This window comes from Morus notabilis, unplaced genomic scaffold, assembly GCF_000414095.1.
Source record: "Morus notabilis unplaced genomic scaffold, ASM41409v2 Scaffold2021, whole genome shotgun sequence".
NCBI classification, from domain to species: domain Eukaryota; kingdom Viridiplantae; phylum Streptophyta; class Magnoliopsida; order Rosales; family Moraceae; genus Morus; species Morus notabilis.
The window spans coordinates 14,848-34,751 of NW_010363371.1; the positions used below are offsets into that span (position 1 = coordinate 14,848).

General features: G+C 41.1%; 2 protein-coding genes across 2 annotated transcripts; one reads left to right on the forward strand and one right to left on the reverse strand.

Moving 5' to 3' along the window:
• The first annotated feature begins 200 nt into the window (after nucleotides 1-200).
• LOC21387465 (protein SCO1 homolog 2, mitochondrial) lies at nucleotides 201-14,390 on the forward strand. The gene is made up of 7 exons (XM_024169596.1): nucleotides 201-435; nucleotides 801-933; nucleotides 1,501-1,576; nucleotides 12,648-12,848; nucleotides 13,141-13,230; nucleotides 13,480-13,612; nucleotides 13,693-14,390. The coding sequence occupies exons 1-7, from the start codon at nucleotides 365-367 to the stop codon at nucleotides 13,799-13,801; spliced, it is 813 nt and encodes a 270-aa protein (XP_024025364.1). The 5' UTR covers nucleotides 201-364; the 3' UTR covers nucleotides 13,802-14,390.
• A 4,262-nt stretch (nucleotides 14,391-18,652) lies between these two features.
• Nucleotides 18,653-19,686, reverse strand: LOC21387466 (PLAT domain-containing protein 1). Its single transcript, XM_010104275.2, has 2 exons — nucleotides 19,532-19,686; nucleotides 18,653-19,417 (listed from the first exon to the last, which is right to left on the reverse strand). Exons 1-2 carry the CDS (start codon nucleotides 19,601-19,603, stop codon nucleotides 18,917-18,919), a joined length of 573 nt encoding a protein of 190 aa, XP_010102577.1. The 5' UTR covers nucleotides 19,604-19,686; the 3' UTR covers nucleotides 18,653-18,916.
• Between the last annotated feature and the right edge of the window lie 218 nt (nucleotides 19,687-19,904).

The window sequence follows — 19,904 nt, forward strand, 5'->3', positions numbered from 1 at the left end:
CAATTATTTTTATTGAGTGCTATTTTTTACTTTTTTTTCCAACGATAATTACAAATTTGGAATGGGCTTAATTAACCGGGCCAAGATCGAGAACCCAAGCAGAATCCACTTTAAGTGGGCCATTTGGGTTTCGTACGTAAGGAAGGGTTCGATATTAATACCCAGAAAAGGCAGGGAAAACAAAAAAAAAAAAACAAAAAACAAAAAAAAAAAAAGACAGTAGAGGCAGAGGGAAATAAAATAAGCTTGGAGAAGAAGGCAATGTCCGGAGGCGAAATAAGCTCTAGCAGCTGATCCCATGGATTTTTGCTTGAAAGGAACCATTTTCCCGAGAAACCCATGAGACCGTTTTCCCAAGCACACGATGCCCATTTCTCGGTTTCCTTTCTTTTCCTCCAAACGCCGCTCTAGTGAGGCTTTCAGTCTACTTCGAAGGTAACCCCTTTCCGCTCTCCTTGTTCCTTTACCCCGTTTGATTTATTATATGTGGTTTTAGATTTCTTCACTTGGCCTTATTAATTTATTTCATTATTTTTGATTAATTTTTGCTTGTATTTTTAGATTTAGCTATTCATTAACCTGTCTTTTTGTTCATTTCTGTGCTAATATATGAACACATTTTAGTTAGAAACTGAAATTGGTAGTGAATTTGTGAACTGGGTAAAAAAAAAACCTTGTTTTTGGAACTAATGATTTGAAAAATACCCTGTAGCAAAATATTTACAGAAAGTCCGTTCATGGTTCTTCTGATTGATATTATGATATATGAATGTGTATTAAACAACTTGAGTCTCTTGTAGGTTTGGTCCATCGAAGAGGATTCAGTCATGTAACTATGGTAAATCATCAAGAAATGGTAATGGAAAGCCAGAGAGTAATCCTTTAGTGAATGTAGATATACAAGCTCCTCGATCTTGGGGTACTTATGTCATTGTATGTTGCCTTCCTCCTTTATCTCCTGCTTCATATTGCTATCACAATATCTTTTAATGCGAAAATGTAATGCAAAGGAACATGAAAGTTCTTTGGGTTTTTGGCACTTTTGTCCCCTGAATTTGACTGAATTGCAACTTATCTCCTAACTTTTTAACTGGCAAATTATCCTTCTATTTAATAAAATATTGCTGAGTGCCGAGTGCCTACGAATCTATGAATAATTTTAAAATTTGAAAGGAAACGTTTTCATCAACATGACATGATGTGCTCTCATTGTCATTCGAAAATTGTGTAGCATAACATTTACGACCTCATGTAATGTGTTTGAGGTTTTTTTTGTCCAAGTTTTCACCGCTGTCATCAGTTTGGGGGGTACTTCCCAACACTTTATAAAGTTCAGTGGTAGTTTTCCAAAATTAAAAGTTTAGTCGTTAAATTTCCAATTGTGAAAAGTTCAAGTGACAGATTCGGCAGTGTCCAACTTTTTTATTAGATTCTTGGATAGAGGCTTATAATTTTGTTTTTTTTATCCTTCTTATTTTTGTTGGTGCATCTTTTCTGCAGCCAGGTGCTCTACTAGGTTTTGTTGGTCTGGCTGCTATATTTCATTATAATGACGAGAGAAGAGCAATTCCAAAAGGTACTTATTACCCACCATTTTAGTATCAACTTTAACTTCTCGTCTTAGAAGTTGGAATATGAAGTAGTGGTTCTACCCATGAGGTGTTGGTTGGAATAGTCAGGCCTTTGGCCTGCTCCCACAAGGTCTGGGGTTCGAACCACCTCATGCGCGCTTGCATGAAAAAAGTCATAGTGTCCCCCCTTCCAAAGATTGTAGGGTTTGACGGAAAGCTCTAGTTTGAAACTAAGACTCACAAAGTGGGTTAGGGTGATTTCTGGATTTTAAAAAGAAAAAAAAAGGGTAGAATTAGCGTTCTCTATACCTATCCCGGTTTAGGGGCTACCTTGTCAATTTAGCTTTTCCTTTTCACTGTACCTCTTTATTTATTCAGATGGTGAATTTGGACCCATTCTTTCTTCTTGTTATGTGTGATATAAAAAGGGTTACTTGAGATGCTTTATGCTCTTTTTGAACAAGATTTTATTCTTCCAGTTGTAGCGTGAATGCTTATTGATTAATTGATAGCATTGATCCGGTCCTTATTGCTATGTAACTGTGTATGGATTTTTATCACGTAGACTTATCTTTTGAACATTCTTGAAAAAGAATTCATATCAAAATGCTAAGTGGACAAAAAAAATAACAATAAAGCTGTATAAGATAATATTTTGATTGCTTGTGTTTTGCTTATGCAAATGAAACAAATGAACTTACTACTAGAATTTGGCAGCATGGAAAGATTGTTTCATGGTGTTTGTCATAAGTTGATAATTTGCCTTTTGCTGCTCCATAGCTCAATGTATTTGGCTTCTTTATTATTGTGTGTGTCTGCTAGTATTTTATGGAGCTCTAAGCTTGAACCTGTAGTAAATTTTCAGAATGTCACACTCCATATTTTCTTCCTGTTGTTATAAAACTAAGAAGGTTTCTATTGTGTGGGAAAATATGCGCTGCCACGTCAGAGACGGCCGATCCTTCCAAGGAAGAGAAGCATCCAGATGGCCGACCCTTCCAAGGAGGAGAGGCCTACATAAAGAAGGTTCTTAAACCTGCCAAGAACCCCAAGGGGCATCCATGAGGCCGCCCCCTCCAAGGAGGAGAGCCCTCCATGAAGAAGGTTCTTAAACCTGCATCCATGAGGCCGACCCCTCAAATGAGGAGAGACCTCTATGAAGAAGGTTCTTAAACCTGCCAAGAGCCCCAAGGGGCATCCATGAGGCCGCCCCCTCTAAGGAGTAGAGACCTCCATGAAGAAGGTTCTTAAACCTGCCAAGAGCCCCAAGGGGCATCCATAAGGCCGACCCCTCTAAGGAGGAGAGGCCTCCATGAAGAAGGTTCTTAAACCTGTCAAGAGCCCCAAGGATCCATGAGGCCGACTCCTCCATGAAGAGGAGCCCTCCATAAAAGAGGTTGCTAAACCTGCAAAGAGCCCCAAGGGGCATCCATGAGGCCGCCCCTCCAAGAAGGAGAGGCCTCCATAAACAAGGTTCTTAAACCTGCATCCATGAGGCCGACCCTTTTAAGGAGGAAAGACCTCCATGAAAAAGGTTATTAAACCTGTCAAGAGTCCCAAGGGGCATCTATGAGGCCGACCCCTCCAAGGAGGAAATGCCTCCATAAAGAAGGTGCTAAAACCTGTCAAGAGCTCTAAGAGGCATCCATGAGGCCACCCCCTCCAAGGATGAGAGGCTTCCATGAAGAAGGTTCTTAAACCTGATCCATGAGGTCGACCCCTCCAAGGAGGAGAGGTCTTCATGAAAAAGGTTCTTAAACCTGCCAAGAGCCCCAAGGCGCATCCATGAGGCCGACCCTTTCAAGGAAGAGAGACCTCTATGAAGAAGGTTCTTAAACCTGTCAAGAGCCTCAAGGGGCATCCACGAGGCCGACCCCTCCAAGGAGGTGAGGCCTCCATACAGAAGGTTCTTAAATTTGCTAAGAGCCCCAAGGGGCATCCATGAGGCCGCCCTCTCTAAGGAGGAGAGGCCTCCATGAAGAAGGTTTTTAAACCTGTATTCATGAGGCCGACCCCTCTAAGGAGGAGAGACATCCATTAATAAGGCTCTTAAACCTGTCAACAGCCCCAAGGGGCATTCATGAGGCCGACCCCTCTCAGGATGAGAGTCTTCCCTGAAAAAGGTTCTTAAACTTGCCAAGAGCCCCAAGGGGCATCCACGAGGCCGACCCCTCCAAGGAGGTGGGGCCTCCATAAAGAAGGTTCTTAAACTTGCCAAGAGCCCCAAAAGGGCATCCATGAGGCCGTCCTCTCCAAGGAAGAGATGCCTCTATGAAGAAGGTTCTTAAACCTGCATTCATGAGGCCGACCCCTCCAAGGAGGAGAGGCTTCCATGAATAAGGTTCTTAAACCTGCCAAGAGCCCCAAGGGGCATCCACGAGGCCGACCCTTCCAAGGAGGAGAGGCATTCATGAAGAAGGTTCTTAAACCTGCCAAGAGCCTCAAGGGGCATCCATGAGGCCAACCCCTCCAAGGAGGAGAGGCCTCCATAAAAAAAGTTTTTAAACCTGCCAAGAGCCCCAAGGGGCATCCGTGAGGCTGCCCTCTCCAAGGAGGAGAGACTTCTATGAAAAAGGTTCTTAAACCTGTGAAGAGCCCCAAGGGGCATCCATAAGGCCGACCCCTTAAAGGAGGAGAGTCCTCCATGAAGAAGGTTTTTAAACATGCCAAGAGCTCCAAGGGGCATCCACGAGGCCGACCACTCCATGGAGGAGAGGCCTCCATGAACAAGGTTCTTAAACCTGCCAAGAGCCTCAAGGGGCATCCATGAGGCCGCCCCTTCCAAGGAGGAGAGACTTCCATGAAGAAGGTTCTTAAACCTGCATCCGTGAGTCCGACCCCTCAAAGGAGGAGAGACCTCCATGAAAAAGGTTCTTAAACCTGTCAAGAGTCCCAAGGGGCATCTATGAGGCCGACCCCTCCAAGGAGAAAAGGCCTCCATAAAGAAGGTGCTAAAACCTGTCAAGAGCTCTAAAAGGCATCCATGAGGCCGCCCCCTCCAAGGATGAGAGGCTTCCATGAAGAAAGTTCTTAAACCTGATCCATGAGGTCGACCCCTCCAAGGAGGAGAGGCCTGTATTAATAAGGTTTTTAAACCTGCCAAGAGCCCCAATAGGCATCCATGAGGACGAACCCTCTAAGGAGGAGAGGCATCCATGGAAAATGTTCATAAACTTTCCAAGAGCCTCAAAAGGCATACACGAGGTCGCCCCCTCCAAGGAGGAGAGGCATCTATGGAAAAAGTTCTTAAACCTGCCAAGAGCCCCAAGGGACATCCATGAGGCCGCCCCCTCCAAGAAGTAGAGACTTCTATGAAGAAAGTTCTGAAACCTGCATCCATTAGGCCGACCCCTCCAAGGAGGAGAGGCATCCATTAATAAGGTTCTTAAACCTGTCAAGAGCCCTAAGGGGCATCCATAAGGCCGACCCATCAAAGAAGGAGTGGCCTCTATGAATAAGGTTCTTAAACTTGTCAAGAGCCCCAAGGGGCATCCATAAGGCCGACCCATCAAAGAAGGAGTGGCCTCTATGAATAAGGTTCTTAAACTTGTCAAGAGCCCCAAGGGGCATCCATAAGGCCGACCCCTCCAAGGAGTAGACACCTCCATGAAGAAGGTTCTTAAACTTGCTAAGAGCTCCAAGGGGCATCCACGAGGCCGCCCCTTCCAAGGAGTTGCGACTTTCATGAAAAAGGTTCTCAAACCTGCATTCATGAGGCCGATCCCTCCAAGGAGGAGATGCCTTCATAAATAAGGTTCTTAAACCTGCCATGAGCCTCAAGGGGCATCCATAAGGCCGACCCCTCCAAGGGGGAGAGGCCTCCATAAAAAAGGATCTTAAACCTGTCAAGAGCCACAAGGGGCATCCATGAGGCCGACCCCTCCAAGGAACAGAGGTCTCCATGAAAAAGGTTCTTAAACCTTCCAAGAGCCCTAAGGGGCATCCATGAGGCCGACCCCTCCAAGGAGGAGAGTCCTCCATGAAGATGGTTCTTAAACCTGCCAAGAGCCCTAAGTGGCATCCACGAGGCCGACCCCTCCAAGGAGGTGAGGCCTCCATAAAGAAGCTTCTTAAACTTGTCAAGAGCCCCAAGGGGCATCCATGAGGCCGCCTCTTCCAAGGAGGAGAGGCTTCCATGAAGAAGGTTCTTAAACCTGCATCCATGAGTCCGACCCCTCCAAGGAGGAGAGACATCCATAAAAAAAGGTTCTTAAACTTGTCAAGAGCTCCAAGGGGCATCTATGAGGCCGACCCCTCTAAGTAGGAAAGGCCTCCATAAAGACTCTAAGGAGGAGAGGCCTCCATGAAGAAGATTCTTCAACCTGATCCATGAGGTCGACGCCTCAAAGGAGGAGAGGCCTCCATTAATAAGGTTCTTAAACCTACCAAGAGCCACAATAGGCATCCATGAGGACGACCCCTCTAAGGAGGAGAGGCATCCATGAAAAAAGTTCATCAACTTGCCAAGAGCCTCAAAAGGCATACATGAGGCCGCCCCCTCCAAGGAGTTGAGGCATCCATGAAAAAAGTTCTTAAACCTGCCAAGAGCCTCAAGGGACATTTATGAGGCCGCCCTCTCCAAGAAGTAGAGACTTCTATGAAGAAAGTTCTGAAACCTGCATTCATGAGGCCGACCCCTCCAAGGAAGAGTGGTCTCTATGAAGAAGGTTCTTAAACCTGACAAGAGCCCCAAGGGGTATTCATGAGGCCAACCCCTCCAAGGAGGAGAGGCATCCATGAATAAGGTTCTTAAACCTGCCAAGAGCCCCAAGGGGCATCCATAAGGCCGACCCATCAAAGGAGGAGTGGCCTCCATGAATAAGGTTCTTAAACTTGTCAAGAGCCCCAAGGGGCATCCATGAGGCCGACCCCTCCAAGGAGTAGACACTTCCATGAAGAAGGTTCTTAAACCTGCTAAGAGTCCCAAGGGGGATCCACGAGGCCGCCCCCTCCAAAGAGTTGAGACTTTCAAGAAAAAGGTTCTCAAACCTGCATTCATGAGGCCGATCCCTCCAAGGAGGAGATGCCTTCATAAATAAGGTTCTTAAACCTGCCGTGAGCTTCAAGGGGCATCCATAAGCCCGACCCCTCCAATGGGGAGAGGCCTCTATGAAAAAGGATCTTAAACCTGCCAAGGGCCACCAGGGGCATCCATGAGGCCGACCCCTCCAAGGAGCAGAGGTCTACATGAAAAAGGTTCTTAAACATTCCAAGAGCCCTAAGGGGCATCCATGAGGCTGACCCCTCCAAGGAGGAGAGTCCTCCATAAAGATGGTTCTTAAACCTGCCAAGAGCTCCAAGTGGTATCCACGAGGCCGACCCCTCCAAGGAGGTGAGCCCTCCATAAAGAAGCTTCTTAAACTTGTCAAGAGTCCCAAGGGGCATACATGAAGCTGCCCTCTCCAAAGTGGAGAGGTCTTCATGAAGAAGGTTCTTAAACCTGCATTCATGAGGCCGACCCCTCCAAGGAGGAGAGGCATCCATGAATAAGGTTCTTAAACTTGCCAAGAGCCGCAAGGGGCATCCATGAGGCCGACCCTCTAAGGAGTAGAGTCTTCCATGCACAATGTTCTTAAACCTGCCAAGTACCCCAAGGGGCATTCAGGAGGCCGACCCTCCAAGGAGGAGAGGCCTTCATGAATAAGGTTCTCAAATCTGCCAAGAGCCCTAAGGGGCATCCAGAGGCCGACCCCTCCAAGGAGGAGAGGCCTTCATGAAGAAGGTTTTTAAACCTGCCAAGAGCCCCAAGGGGCATCCACGACGCCGACCCCTCCAAGGAAGAGAGGCCTCCATGAACAAGGTTTTTAAACCTGACAAGAGCCCCAAGGGGCATCTCTGAGTCCGACCCCTCCAACGAGGAGAGAACTCCATAAAGAAGGTTCTTAAACCTGCCAAGAGCCACAAGGGGCATCCACGAGGCCGACCCCTCCAAGGAGGAGAGGCCTCCATGAATAAGGTTCTTAAACCTGCCAAGAGCCCCAAAGGGCATCCACGATGTTGACCCCTCCAAGGAGGAGAGGCCTCCGTAAAAAAGGTTCTTAAACCTGCCAAGAGCCCCATGGGGCATCCACGAGGCCGACCCTTCCAAGGAGGAGAGGCCTCCATAAAGAAGGTTTTTAAACCTGCCAAGAGCACCAAGGGGCATCCATGAGGCCGCCCCCTCTAAGGAGGAGAGACCTCCATGAAAAAGGTTTTCAAACCCGCATCAATGAGGCCGATTCCTCCAAGGAGGAGAGGCCTCCATAAAGAAGGTTCTTAAACTTGCATCAATTAGGCTGACCCGTCCAAGGAGGAGAGGCATACATGAAGAAGGTTGTTAAACCTGCCATGAGCCCTAAGGGTCATCCACGAGGCCGACCCCTCTAAGTTGGAGAGGCCTCCATAAAGAAGGTTCTTAAACATGCCTAGAGCCCCAAGGGGCATCCACGAGGCCGACCCCTCCAAGGAGAGGATGCCTCCATAAAGAAGGTTCTTAAACCTGCATCCATGAGGCTGAACCCTCCAAGGAGGAGAGGCCTCCATGAAGAAGGTTCTTGAACCTGCCAAGAGCCCCAATGGGCATCCATGAGGCCGACCTCTCCAAGGAGGAGAGGCCTCAATGAAGATGGTTTTTAAACCTGCCAGAGCCCCAAGGGGCATCCATGACCTCTCCAAGGAGGAGAGACTTCCATAAAGAAGGTTTTTAAACCTTTCAAGAGTCTTAATGGACATCCATGAGGCCGCCCCCTCCAAGGAGGAGAGGCCTCCCTGAGAAGGTTCTTAAACCTGCATCCACGAGGCCGTACCCTTCAAGGAGGAGAGGCCTCCCTGAAGAAGGTTATTAAACCTGTCAAGAGCCCCAAGGGGCATCCACGAGGCCAACCCCTCCAAGGGGGAGAGGCCTCCATGAAGAAGGTTCTTAAACCTGCCAAGAGCTCAAAGGGGCATCTATAAGGCCGATCCCTCAAAAGAGGAGAAGCCTGCATGAAGAAGGTTCTTAAACCTGCCAAGAGCCCCAAGGGGCATCTACGAGGCCGATCCCTCCAATGAGGAGAGGCCTCCATGAAGAAGGTTTTTAAACCTGCCAAGAGCCCCAAGGGCCATTCATGAGGCCGACCATTCCAAGGAGGAGAGGCCTCCAAACGCTCGACCTTTCCAAGGAGGAGAGGCCTCCAGACGGCCGACCCTTCTAAGGAGGAGAGGCCTCATAGGAAGCCGACCGTATAAACATGGGTCCACTTCTCCAGAAAGGCCCCTGAGTGGACAAATGAGTTACGTCTGGGTTTGAAGAATGTCAGTAATGCAGGCATTAATTACAAGCCCATAAACCACCCTTTAATGGACGGTGGATGATTAAAAGGGGATGTGCATAGCCGCAATAGGGGACAAAGTGGATGAGTGAACAGTGAAAAAGGTTGTGACAGGCTATGGGTCTGGGCTCACAGGCTAGTAGGCCACTCAAGTGGATGAGCCTACCAAGAAAAACCACCCATGAAGTAATCTCTAGGCTATAAAAGGGGTAAGGCCCTGAATGAAAGAGGAGAGTATTTTTGGCTATTTTTCATATGTAATCAGAGAATAGAGAACTGATTCTATGTAATCCAAAAAGAGCCCAAAAGAAATACAATATACAAGTGGATGTAGCTCTTCATTAACAGAGTGAACCACTATAAATTTTGGGTGTCCTCTCATTCAAGCATTATTCTCATGCTTCTAAAAATATAATAAACACTTTATAACATAATTTCAAATATACAGCTAATTTCTAGCCGGTAACCCCACGGGATACCCAGAGGGTGATCCGGCGTATTTCTGTTGACGAAATTTCACCGTCAACAGTTTCTTCAAGACAGACTTAAGCATGTCCAACCCTTAACACCAAAATGGTGTAATTGTCACATCAAACAGTAAATTAATCTCCAATCCATTTCACCAATTCTAACACCAAAAAGAATGTTCATGTACATTCCTTTTTATCTCCTTTTATATTCCCTTTTACTAATTCCCTACTATTTATCTATTTTACAAATTATGCCCACATACAATATTTTTCGGTTTGTATTATTTACGTATTAATTTTTCTCCATATTAAATTAACCATAATACAAAATTAACAATGTGGGACTCAAAAGAAAGTTTTTTCCTTTTTTGTAGCAAAAAGGAGAAAAAGTTTGTTGAAAAATAATAAATTTGGGAACAATAGAAAACAAATATTCTTTTGGTGCCCTTTTTGCAAATTAAAAAAAGAAAAAAAATAAAAATGACAAGGATTTGGTGTGGGGTGAATAGTGGAAACGCAAATTTGCATTTCCAGTGTTTACCCCATCCACATTCATGGAAAATTGCTGTGAATTTACCCCATCCACATTCATGGCAAATTGCTGTGAAAATTGGTGTGTGATTGGAGCTAATTTCCGCTGTCATATCCACTTTTGCACACCAAAATGGTGTGCGTTGGAATTGGCCTTCTAACGCACGCCATTTTGGTGTGAATGGTGTGGGGTGAACAGAAAACCATTATTCACGCCACACCAAACGCCATGTCATTTTTCTTTTTTATTTTTTTTTGCTTTGAACATACACGGAATATTCTTTTCGGTGTTAGAAATGGTGTAATGGGTTGGAGATGAATTTACACCATTTTGGTGTTATGGGTTGGAGATGCTCCAATGAATATTAGTTGCTGATGATTTATCCATGAATTCAGACCACCTTTTTGTAATAAGGATATATTCCCAGTTTATGTTATGCCACCGCATGGTGAAATGATGTGAGGGTATGGTCGGATCTGGGATGGAGTGAGCTGGGAATTCTTCATATAGACTAGCTTGGATAATGATGATTAAAGAGGAAAAAATGATGATTTCCTGTAAGTAAAGGTTACTGTTGTTGATTGTATTGTTGATAAATCTTCCATGAGTGAAGTGTACTCCAAGTGTTAGCAGTGCATTTCAACAAATCCTGCCTTTCAAATTTGAGATTAATGATCTGACTCTATCCTACTTCAGTGTAAGTTTCTAGTTATTGGATATGAGGTTGAGGCATGTTCTCTTGGTAGTGTGGCTGCCAAATTAGGTAGCGCAAGTGCGAAGACTTGGAATATGAGCCCTGGTTACATGGAAGTGGAATGAGCATGCTTATTAAAATTGCACAGTAATTAGGATTAGAATTTTTGTGGAAGTTGATATCAGGTTTTGGTGTCAGTGTTTAACATGGTCTAAGTTTTTTGTCAAGTGTGAAAAGCCCATGTGAAAGTGAAAATAAAGAGCCTGTTTAGTATTGTTTTTGGAGACCCCAGAAGTCCTTTGTACATAAAATGATGCAAGTTGTGTGTTTCATAAGAAGTATCCAAGAGGATTTTGAACTTACACAAAGTAAAAGTAGAACTTTTGTCTGAAGCACAACAATACCCAACTAAGCTAGAGTGACAGATGATAATATGTTTGTTCACAATCAGCAATGAGAAGATTTTGATCTTGATATATCATGTTAAACTGTGACTATCAAACCAAAAAACTTATTTTGTGAGACCTCTTATGGCTAGTGACTGTGCATATGCGTAACTAGTATGACTAGTGCTGTGACCTCTCAGTATTATTTTAATCTTCAAAAGAAGAAAGTGTTCATTGGGATTTTGTTGTTCCCTTGGCTTCACTTTTCTTTCCTTTCTCAAGAAGTTTTATATTTCACGGCCTTTGTTTGGTTAGCCTTCACAACCCTTCTGCCCGTTTCTTCAAGGCAACTTGCTCCTGTTCAAGTGCCTTTACTGCTATTGATGGTTCTCGTGATGCGGCAATGCTAGTGTAGCTAGTGGAGTAATTTGCTTAGCAGGAGGCTTTGGCATGATTGGTGCCTTGGCCCACGTTAGGGGGAGGACCAATTCTTGAGCTTCGTCAGCTTGGAATGGCAGTGAAATTCGAAGGATTGATAACAAAGAGGGATGAAAACAGCCCGTTGTAAGCCAGAAGTGAGCTCGGGAAAAGTCCAAGAAATCAATTTGCTTCTTAAATAAATGTGCTTGCTCTTCTGTATGATGGAGTTCTGTTTTTGTGCCCATGCTGTCTAAAGCTTAAACAAGAGTTTTCCATGCATGTGAATATGCAGCCTAGTTAACCCGGTTAAGAATCACACATTACCAAGTCGAAATGATATTTCATAATCAATCATAGATGTGTGAAATGGCTTATTTCAGAAGTTAGATAGACTGTTGGAAGGTTTCAGTGCACTTCATTTTTCTACGATATCAATCTAGCTTTGAAGGCAACTTGTCACGTCCTTGTCGCGGCATTTGAAGCCATTGACGATTATTAAAAACCAAGTGAGCCAACCTTCAAATACTTTCTAGGATACCACTGTTTCTAAGACGTGCTTCCACATAGTGAGCTTTTTTGCACAAGTAGTCGACTCCCTTAAAGGATTGGGGCAGGGGCATTGATAAAAAGTTGTGCCTGAAGTTGTTCATGCCCGACTCCACCTCTCCCAGTTCTACTCTCCAAAACATGCGTTACAGCCATTCCAAGATTCTGGGGTTGGGTCAGACAGGATCAAATCTTCTGGATCTGTGGAATCTGAACGGATCAGATCCATTGCAAGCCATCCAGTTCAATGACTGTTTCTGTGCTTTCAGCTTATATTGCCCACATGAATTATTGTCATGAATTTGTTTCCTGTGTTGTGACCCATGGCAATAATTGTGACAGGATTTGAATCAGGATATATTGACTCCTCATAACATACAGTAGGATCATGGCACCCCATATAAGTATTTGGGGATTCAAGAACCCTCTCATAATGTTTTTCCCTCTTCTTCCTTGTCATATATGATGCTTTATGGTTTGCAGCCAAAGAATGGATTTTAGATTTGTGGATCATTGCATTCTCATAATTTGAATAATTTGTTATGTGAAATTATTGATAGCAATATATAGTTATTCATTAGACTGTTGCCTGCTGGTTGCAATTGAAAGTCAACATCAAGTGCCTAGCTAACCTCCATTCTGTTGTCAAAATTCGACCCGTCCAGATAACCTCTTAATGAAAGATTATATGTTTTAAACCCAATTTGATTCTCACCTTATTTTCCTTCTGCTGGATCAGGGCAGGGTAACAAGTCTAGTGGAAATTTTGTCAAGGGTCCTATAATTGGTGGCCCATTCACTTTAATAGATACAGAGAATCAGACAATTACTGAGAGGAACCTTCGCGGAAAATGGGTTCTCCTTTACTTTGGATATACATCTTCTCCTGATGTAGGCCCGGAGCAAGTCCAGGTTATGGCCAAGGCCATAGATAAACTAGGTTTGCCACTTAATTCAACCTTAATTTCGCTTAATTTTACGAATTTGATTCCGCATCCCCTTCTTTCTGTTTGTTTTTATGCCCCTCCAATAATATCATGTCATGTTAAGTAAAATGCCATTTCAATTAAATATCATGCCATATAAATTAAAATATCATGTCAGTTAAAATATTTTAATTCAAGTGGCATGATATTATTGGATGGGCATGGAATAGGAAATGGAGAAAATGACATGGCGTGGGCTTTAACTAAGGCTTACTTCTCACATTGTATTATTTTACTTGGAGCAAGAGGCAAAACACACTATTAAGGTCCTACCGGTGTTTGTTACAATCGACCCTCAGCGTGATACACCATCGCAACTCCGTGCTTACCTTAAAGGTTAGGCCTTCCCAACGACTGAATAATCTTTGAGATGTTTGTTTTATGTAAAAGCCAAGAGGATGTTTGTTTTCTGTATTCGTCACTGATCTGAATCATGATTTATGGTTCTCTACAGTGATTTTCTCTCATAAAAAACACGCGTAAAACAAAAATGATTTTGAATCATGATTCTGAATACATGAACCAAACGTCCACTAAACATTTTGATGGATATGGAATGGCTAATCCTTCTTTTTGCATTTTCAGAATTTGACCCGAGAATCACAGGTTTAACTGGACCTGTTTCAGCTGTAAGGCAGATGGCACAAGAGCACCGCATTTATTTTAAGAAGGTTGAAGAGGAGGGGGATGATTATCTTGTGGAATCTTCTCACAACATGTAAGCACAAGAAGCTATTTTTTTTTTTCTTTTCACTTCTCTATTTTCGGGTTTATCACAATCTTTGTTAACATAAGCAGGTATCTTTTGAATCCGAACATGGAAATTGTGAGATGCTTCGGAGTAGAGTATAATGAGGATGAACTAGCGGATGCAGTATTAAAGGAACTGAAGAGAACCCAAAATTAGTGTCCAACTCTGGTATGGTAGCGTAGCGTTATATGTTGCCAATCTTTTTTGCGGCACAATATAAATCTTACGTTTTCCATTCAAACGCAACGTGGAATTCATGGCATTGAATTTTGCTTATGATTAAAGCACCGTTTCATTTGCCTTTTCCAAGCAAAAAAGAAAAGAAAAACGTGATAATTGGACAAGTGTGATAATAATGGACTCCCCTTTTTTCAGAAGCCACCAAAGGGTTGTGATTATGAAATTTTAACGCATCTCCAAGATATTTCCCACATCAAACTTGTCCAACTTTTGAAATTAGCCAAACTTGTCCAACTTTTGAAATTATTCTTCTCCTAAAAAACCATCAAACTTGTCCAACTTTTGAAATTATCCTTCTCCTAAAAAACCATACTTTTTTACTTGTTTTTCTAGACTAAAGGGGACAGAAAGGACATTTCCGTCTCAAAGAAATGTTAAAGGTACTTGGATGAATCATTTTTGGATTTGATATTATCCCAATAGAAATATAGAATTATCATAATATGCATGTGCGTATTTGATAAAGTTTTGAAAACCACAAGATATCATAATAATTTACTTTAATAATTTAATTTCATACAGTCGGGTCAAAACTTCTTTCCCCTTCCAAGATATAATATGAATTACACGAATATTTCTTTGCTAATATTCTCCCATCTTTGTTTTCATCCAACTTTAGAGGCGTTAGTGAAAAAAAAAATAATGAGGATTTTATGGATGCTGCGTGAAAATATTTTTCTATTGGGGTTTCTTTTCAAACTGATATATTTGTATTAGGTCCTAAAACTGAAAAAAAAAAAGTTATCACGGGCATGAAAGAATGTTTCAATAATTTCACCATGTATATTACCACACCTGAGGATGGTAAGTATTAACTTTTCAAACTTTTCTTCTTTTCTTTTTTTCTTTTCCTTAATGATATATTGCAAAAGTTCATGTGGGGCTTACATCCTGACTTCATGAGCCTCTCTGAATGATCCGACTATGGCAGATTAGCCAAAAATTGTGATGATGGAGTCGGCTTGTCGTAAATTCACTTTAACATAATTTCTAAATAAAAAAAACGTGTATTTTCATTAACCGATTGATGCTTAAAATGACATAATTTTTGTGTTTCTTAAGGGAAAAAAAAAAAAAAATAGTGCTCAAACCATTACTTGATAACATCATTTCAAATGATTACATAAAACTCAGGTAATTAAAACATTGTTCAAGTTCTCTTTGGTAGAGAGTTTACAGGTGGTTTTTGGATGTAAGTTACAACATTGTTCAAATTCTAAAAATATAGAAATGCAGTACTTAAAATGGAGGTTTTATCATTCAAAATAATAATAATAATAATAATTAGATCACCATTCACTACCACTAAGACAAAGTAAATGATTAATTTCATTATGATAAGCAAAAAGAATAAATTTTCAATAGAGACAAATAATAAAAAAAAAAAAGCTTTTAGCATAAATTGTCCTTATATTGTTTAATAAATAACAACTTGGTCCCTGTTCGTTTCTTTTGTACGAAAACACCCCCAAATTTTTGAAATGTCTCCATCTCTCTGTATAAAAGAGCCAAGGCTCTTTTCTCCTAATACTCCCACTCTTTTTTTTTCTTCCTTTACTTTTTTAGCTTTATTTTTAAAACTTTTTTCAAATATTTTTTTGTTAACTTTTTTTACATTTTAATTTTTTAGGTGTGTTTTTTAATATATTTTTTCTTATTACTTTACCCCTGTGAAAGTAATTTTTTCAGCATATGTACCTATTTTTTTTTTTTTTGGTCAATGGTTAAAATAATTTTCTTTAAATGTGTTTCTATTTAATTCTTTTCTATATAATTCATATCAAAATTTATCTTAACACATTTTTTTTAAATGCTAAATTGTATTATTTTAATATACAGTTATAGATCTTTTTATGTGTTTAAAATTAAAAACGAGTATTATTTCAACTAAAATTTGTTTAAAAAAAACATTTTTAAAATATATTAAAAAATTCTTAAATAGTTGGATAAATGACTTTTTCGTTATCCGATAAATAATAAACTATTTAAGTGTCTCTAACACGAAAAAAAAAACGTGTGCCTCACATCCTCATTGTCAGCCATCATTAGCCCTACCTTACCCCTATTGGAAGTAGGGGGGTGTAAATCAGCCAGGTAGGCTCAGGGTTGGGCTTGAAATTGGGTCAAGCCGCACACTGTGGGTTGAGAAAAATTTGGGCCACAACGCCCCCTTGAGCCCACAAACCAGTAACCCTTAGGGTTATCTTAGGTAGGCTGGGTTGACCGGGTTGGCCGGCTTGGTCGGTTTGGGCTTGAACATGGTGAGCTCTTCGCGGATGAGATCACCGGTGGCCATGTGGGGGATGTCGAGGAGGCTGGGGTAGGTGCCTTTTCCGATGCCGACGCAGCCGAGGAAGACCCACTAGACGTTCGGCGATGGAAGTGAGGAAGTGAGAACTAAGAATCGGCGGAGGAAGTGAGAACTGAGAACCTCCTAAAGGTGTGAGAAGAAGAAGAGAACTCTGACTCTTTGAGTCTGAGATTGAAGAAAATGAAGAAGTGAGAAACGACGGAGGAAGTGAGGAAGTGGAATCTGGCCCGACACCCTACCCGCACATTACGGGTTCGGCATATTTACAACCAAAAAAAATTAAAAGATCCCCACTATTTTTGGGTAGGGTTGGATCGATTCGGGCGGACTCGTTAGATTAGAGCTCATTTCTTACACCCCTAATTAAAAGGAGATTGATTCTCCATTTCATACGCACCCATCATGGTCGTGCCCAAGCTCCTCCACCGTGACATTCACATTGCGAGGCCACCCTTAATATTGTCACCATGAACGTAAATATCAACGACATTTCTAAAATTTCAGTTTTTCATAGGTACTGAAATATGTACTAAAATGTCTTTTGATTGTAAAATCATTTACGCACAATTTCAGTTCTAGAAGAATCTGAAACCGTGCTCTGATACTATTAAATTTCATAAGGAGCCATCACTAGAGAATTCGATGTGGACAAGACAATTTCAACAATCACATTACTTGTACTAAACCAACTATCAAATGTAATTATACTGTTTTTGAGGAAAAGAAATTGTGAAATATTTAAAACCTAAAAGCTGTTGTAAGGCAGTGACTTATTATTATATTGTTATTATTATTATCGAGATTCTTTATGTTTTCAGGGTTTAGATTATTTAAATCCAGATTTATTTTACATTTAACTTTAATTAGTTACGTCCCTCGTTTCAGATAGTGACACTGAGGGGTTATTCTTTTAGAGCAAAACTCAAAAAAAATTTAAACTCGAGTTATAATTTTATTTAAATTTATATTCTTTTGTAAAACTCAAGTTTGAACTTAAGTTTGCACTCAAGTTTAAACTCGAGTTTATGGCTAAACTTGAGTTTAATGGGCTGTTCGGCAACCCATTTTTTGAGTCAAAAACTCAAAACAGCAACTCGAGTTATAACTTTATTTAAGCTCATGTTCTTTTAAGTTTAAACTCGAGTTTGAGACTAAAACTCGAGTTCAAGTTTCCTCTTCAACTCGAGTTCAGAAACTCGAACTCAAATTAATGAACAATATTTTTTCTATTCTTAAAAATGTTATAACTTTTTCGTTTTAATTCTGATTGAGAAGATTTTTTTTCTATGCGTTGACAACGAAAAGACGAATAAAACCCCACTCATATACCCTATTAAAATTTTCCATCAGCATTGAGTTTTTATTAAAATACTATCTAAATACAAATTCAAGTTTTGACTCACTTAAAACACAAACTCAAAAAGATTCTTATCTCAAATCATAACTCAAATGTACACAATCAAACACAAACTCAAGTTACAACTTCAACTCAAGTTATAACTCAAAATCTACACTCAAATCACCTAACTCAAAAACGACAAAAGAACAGCCCCTAAATTTTCCTTTCAACTTGAGTTAATAAACTCGAGCTCAAGTTAATGAACAATATTTTTTTTATTTTTAAAAATATCATAACTTTTTTGTTTTAATTCCGATCGAGATGATTTTTTTTCCTATACTTTCACAACAAAAAGACGAATAAAACATCACCCATATACCCTATTAAAATTTTTCATAACCATTGAGTTTTTATTAAAATACTATTTAAATACAAATTTAAGTTTTAACTCAACCAAACATAAACTCAAAAAGATTTTCAATTCAAATCATAACTCAAATATGCACATCCAAATATAAACTCAAGTTACAACTTCAACTCAAGTTATAATTCAAACTCAACTCAAGATCATCACTCAAGTCACCATAACTTAAAAATGTAAAAGAACAACCCTGGGTGATTTCACTGCTCGCCTCCTCGCACCTCCATCACCGCCAGTTACCTTTCCATGAGCTCCATGTTTGTAGAAGCTTTTTTTTTTTTTTTTTTTTGCCAAAAAAAAAACCTCTCAAGAACTCCACCTATGAGCTATGACATACATGCACATCATTTAATACAATTTAATGCCAAGTTAAAGATAGCGACCACAAATTCAAAATGTGAAAATATTTAATCCACTATACCCTACACCCACCTAATTCGAACAACTCCAATTTTCATTTTTCATAAAAAAAGTCTAATGTTCAAGCACATCCAAAACTGTCCATATGTTTCACTCAAAAAAAAAAAAAAAAACATTTTTTGATTAATATACTATATACTAATAAGTCAATATACTGTATATGTATACTAATAAATTAAATTTTTTGTCCGTTAAATTTACATAAAATTATATAAAAATACGTAGATTTAACTATTAAAAAAATTAACTATTATCCCAAGAAAAAAAGCCAAAACATTTACTTAAAAATGAAAAAAAAAGGTCCATTATTCTCAAAGACCCGAATAATCCGCTTATATAGGTGCAATTTAATACAACAAAGCCCACTATTTTTTTCCCCAGCCAAGGCACAACTTTAATCAATACAATAATATACCAAAGGAGTACAACAAACCGCTAAAATAATACAGCCTTTCAAATCTCATCTAACTCCACATCCAAATACCCCTTTCTCTTTATTTCCTCCCCAAAAACGACACACAACGCAATTAAGTACTCCCCTTAAACGACAACAGAACTCAAACGACCAATCTGGGGTAGCGAAGCGGTCTTAACCTGGTGTCTAACGCCGTTGTCGCCGCCGCCGCCGCCGCCGCGCTTGGGGCAGTAGTCCCTGATCGCCGTTAGCTCATACGGCGACGTATCGCTGGCGAGCCACTGCTCGATCTCGAACTGCTGCTGGTGGCAGGGGATGTGGACCCCAGTAGAGGTGATCTCCACGTAGTTGACGTACCACCCGTGGTGGGGCCCAGACCCGTCGGAAGTCAGGTTCAGCTTGCATATCGGCTCCTCCAAGCACGGTCCCCGGCCGCTGAAAATGTCGAGATTGCCCCTCTCGAAGTAGTTGTAGTCGGGCCCCATCAGCCCTCCCCACTTCTCCAGATCCTTGATCAAGATCCCGTAGCCGTCCGATGAGAAGAGCTGCGCGCTGATCTTCGAGTCCGTCCCTCCCTTTATGACCGATCCGGTCCTAACGTAGATCGTGTACACGCAATCCGGATCCTGCCAAAAAAAAAAAAAGAAAAAAAACAAAACAAAAGAAAGAAAAAACGACTTATCAGAGTTTCAAGAAAGAGAGAGAAATACATGAGATTAATTTGGGAAAGAAGTGGTTACCGAGTCGGAGATGACGAGGACGGAGAGAGTGAGGAAGAAGAGAGAGAACAAGAGAGATCTTCGGAGCTCCATTTTTGGGCTAAGTTTGACTGGAGTGTTTTGGGGCAAAAGAGTGAAGCTTCGTCGGGTCTGTACAAGGCTTTAAATAGTTGATTGGATTATTGTTTTTTGGGTTTGGTGATGGTGACTTTATTTGGGGGGTTTTCTGGAATTACGCTTTTTTCGGTGGTAAATTATCTTTTGGGAAGTGACGATCTGGTGTGTTCGTCCCACCTGTTTGGACTTACGTTTGCTGATTGAGGCCTTATTTATTTCACCTATTTAAATTTTAAATTTTAAGTTTTTACGGTTAAAATTTTTTAAAAAATATTAC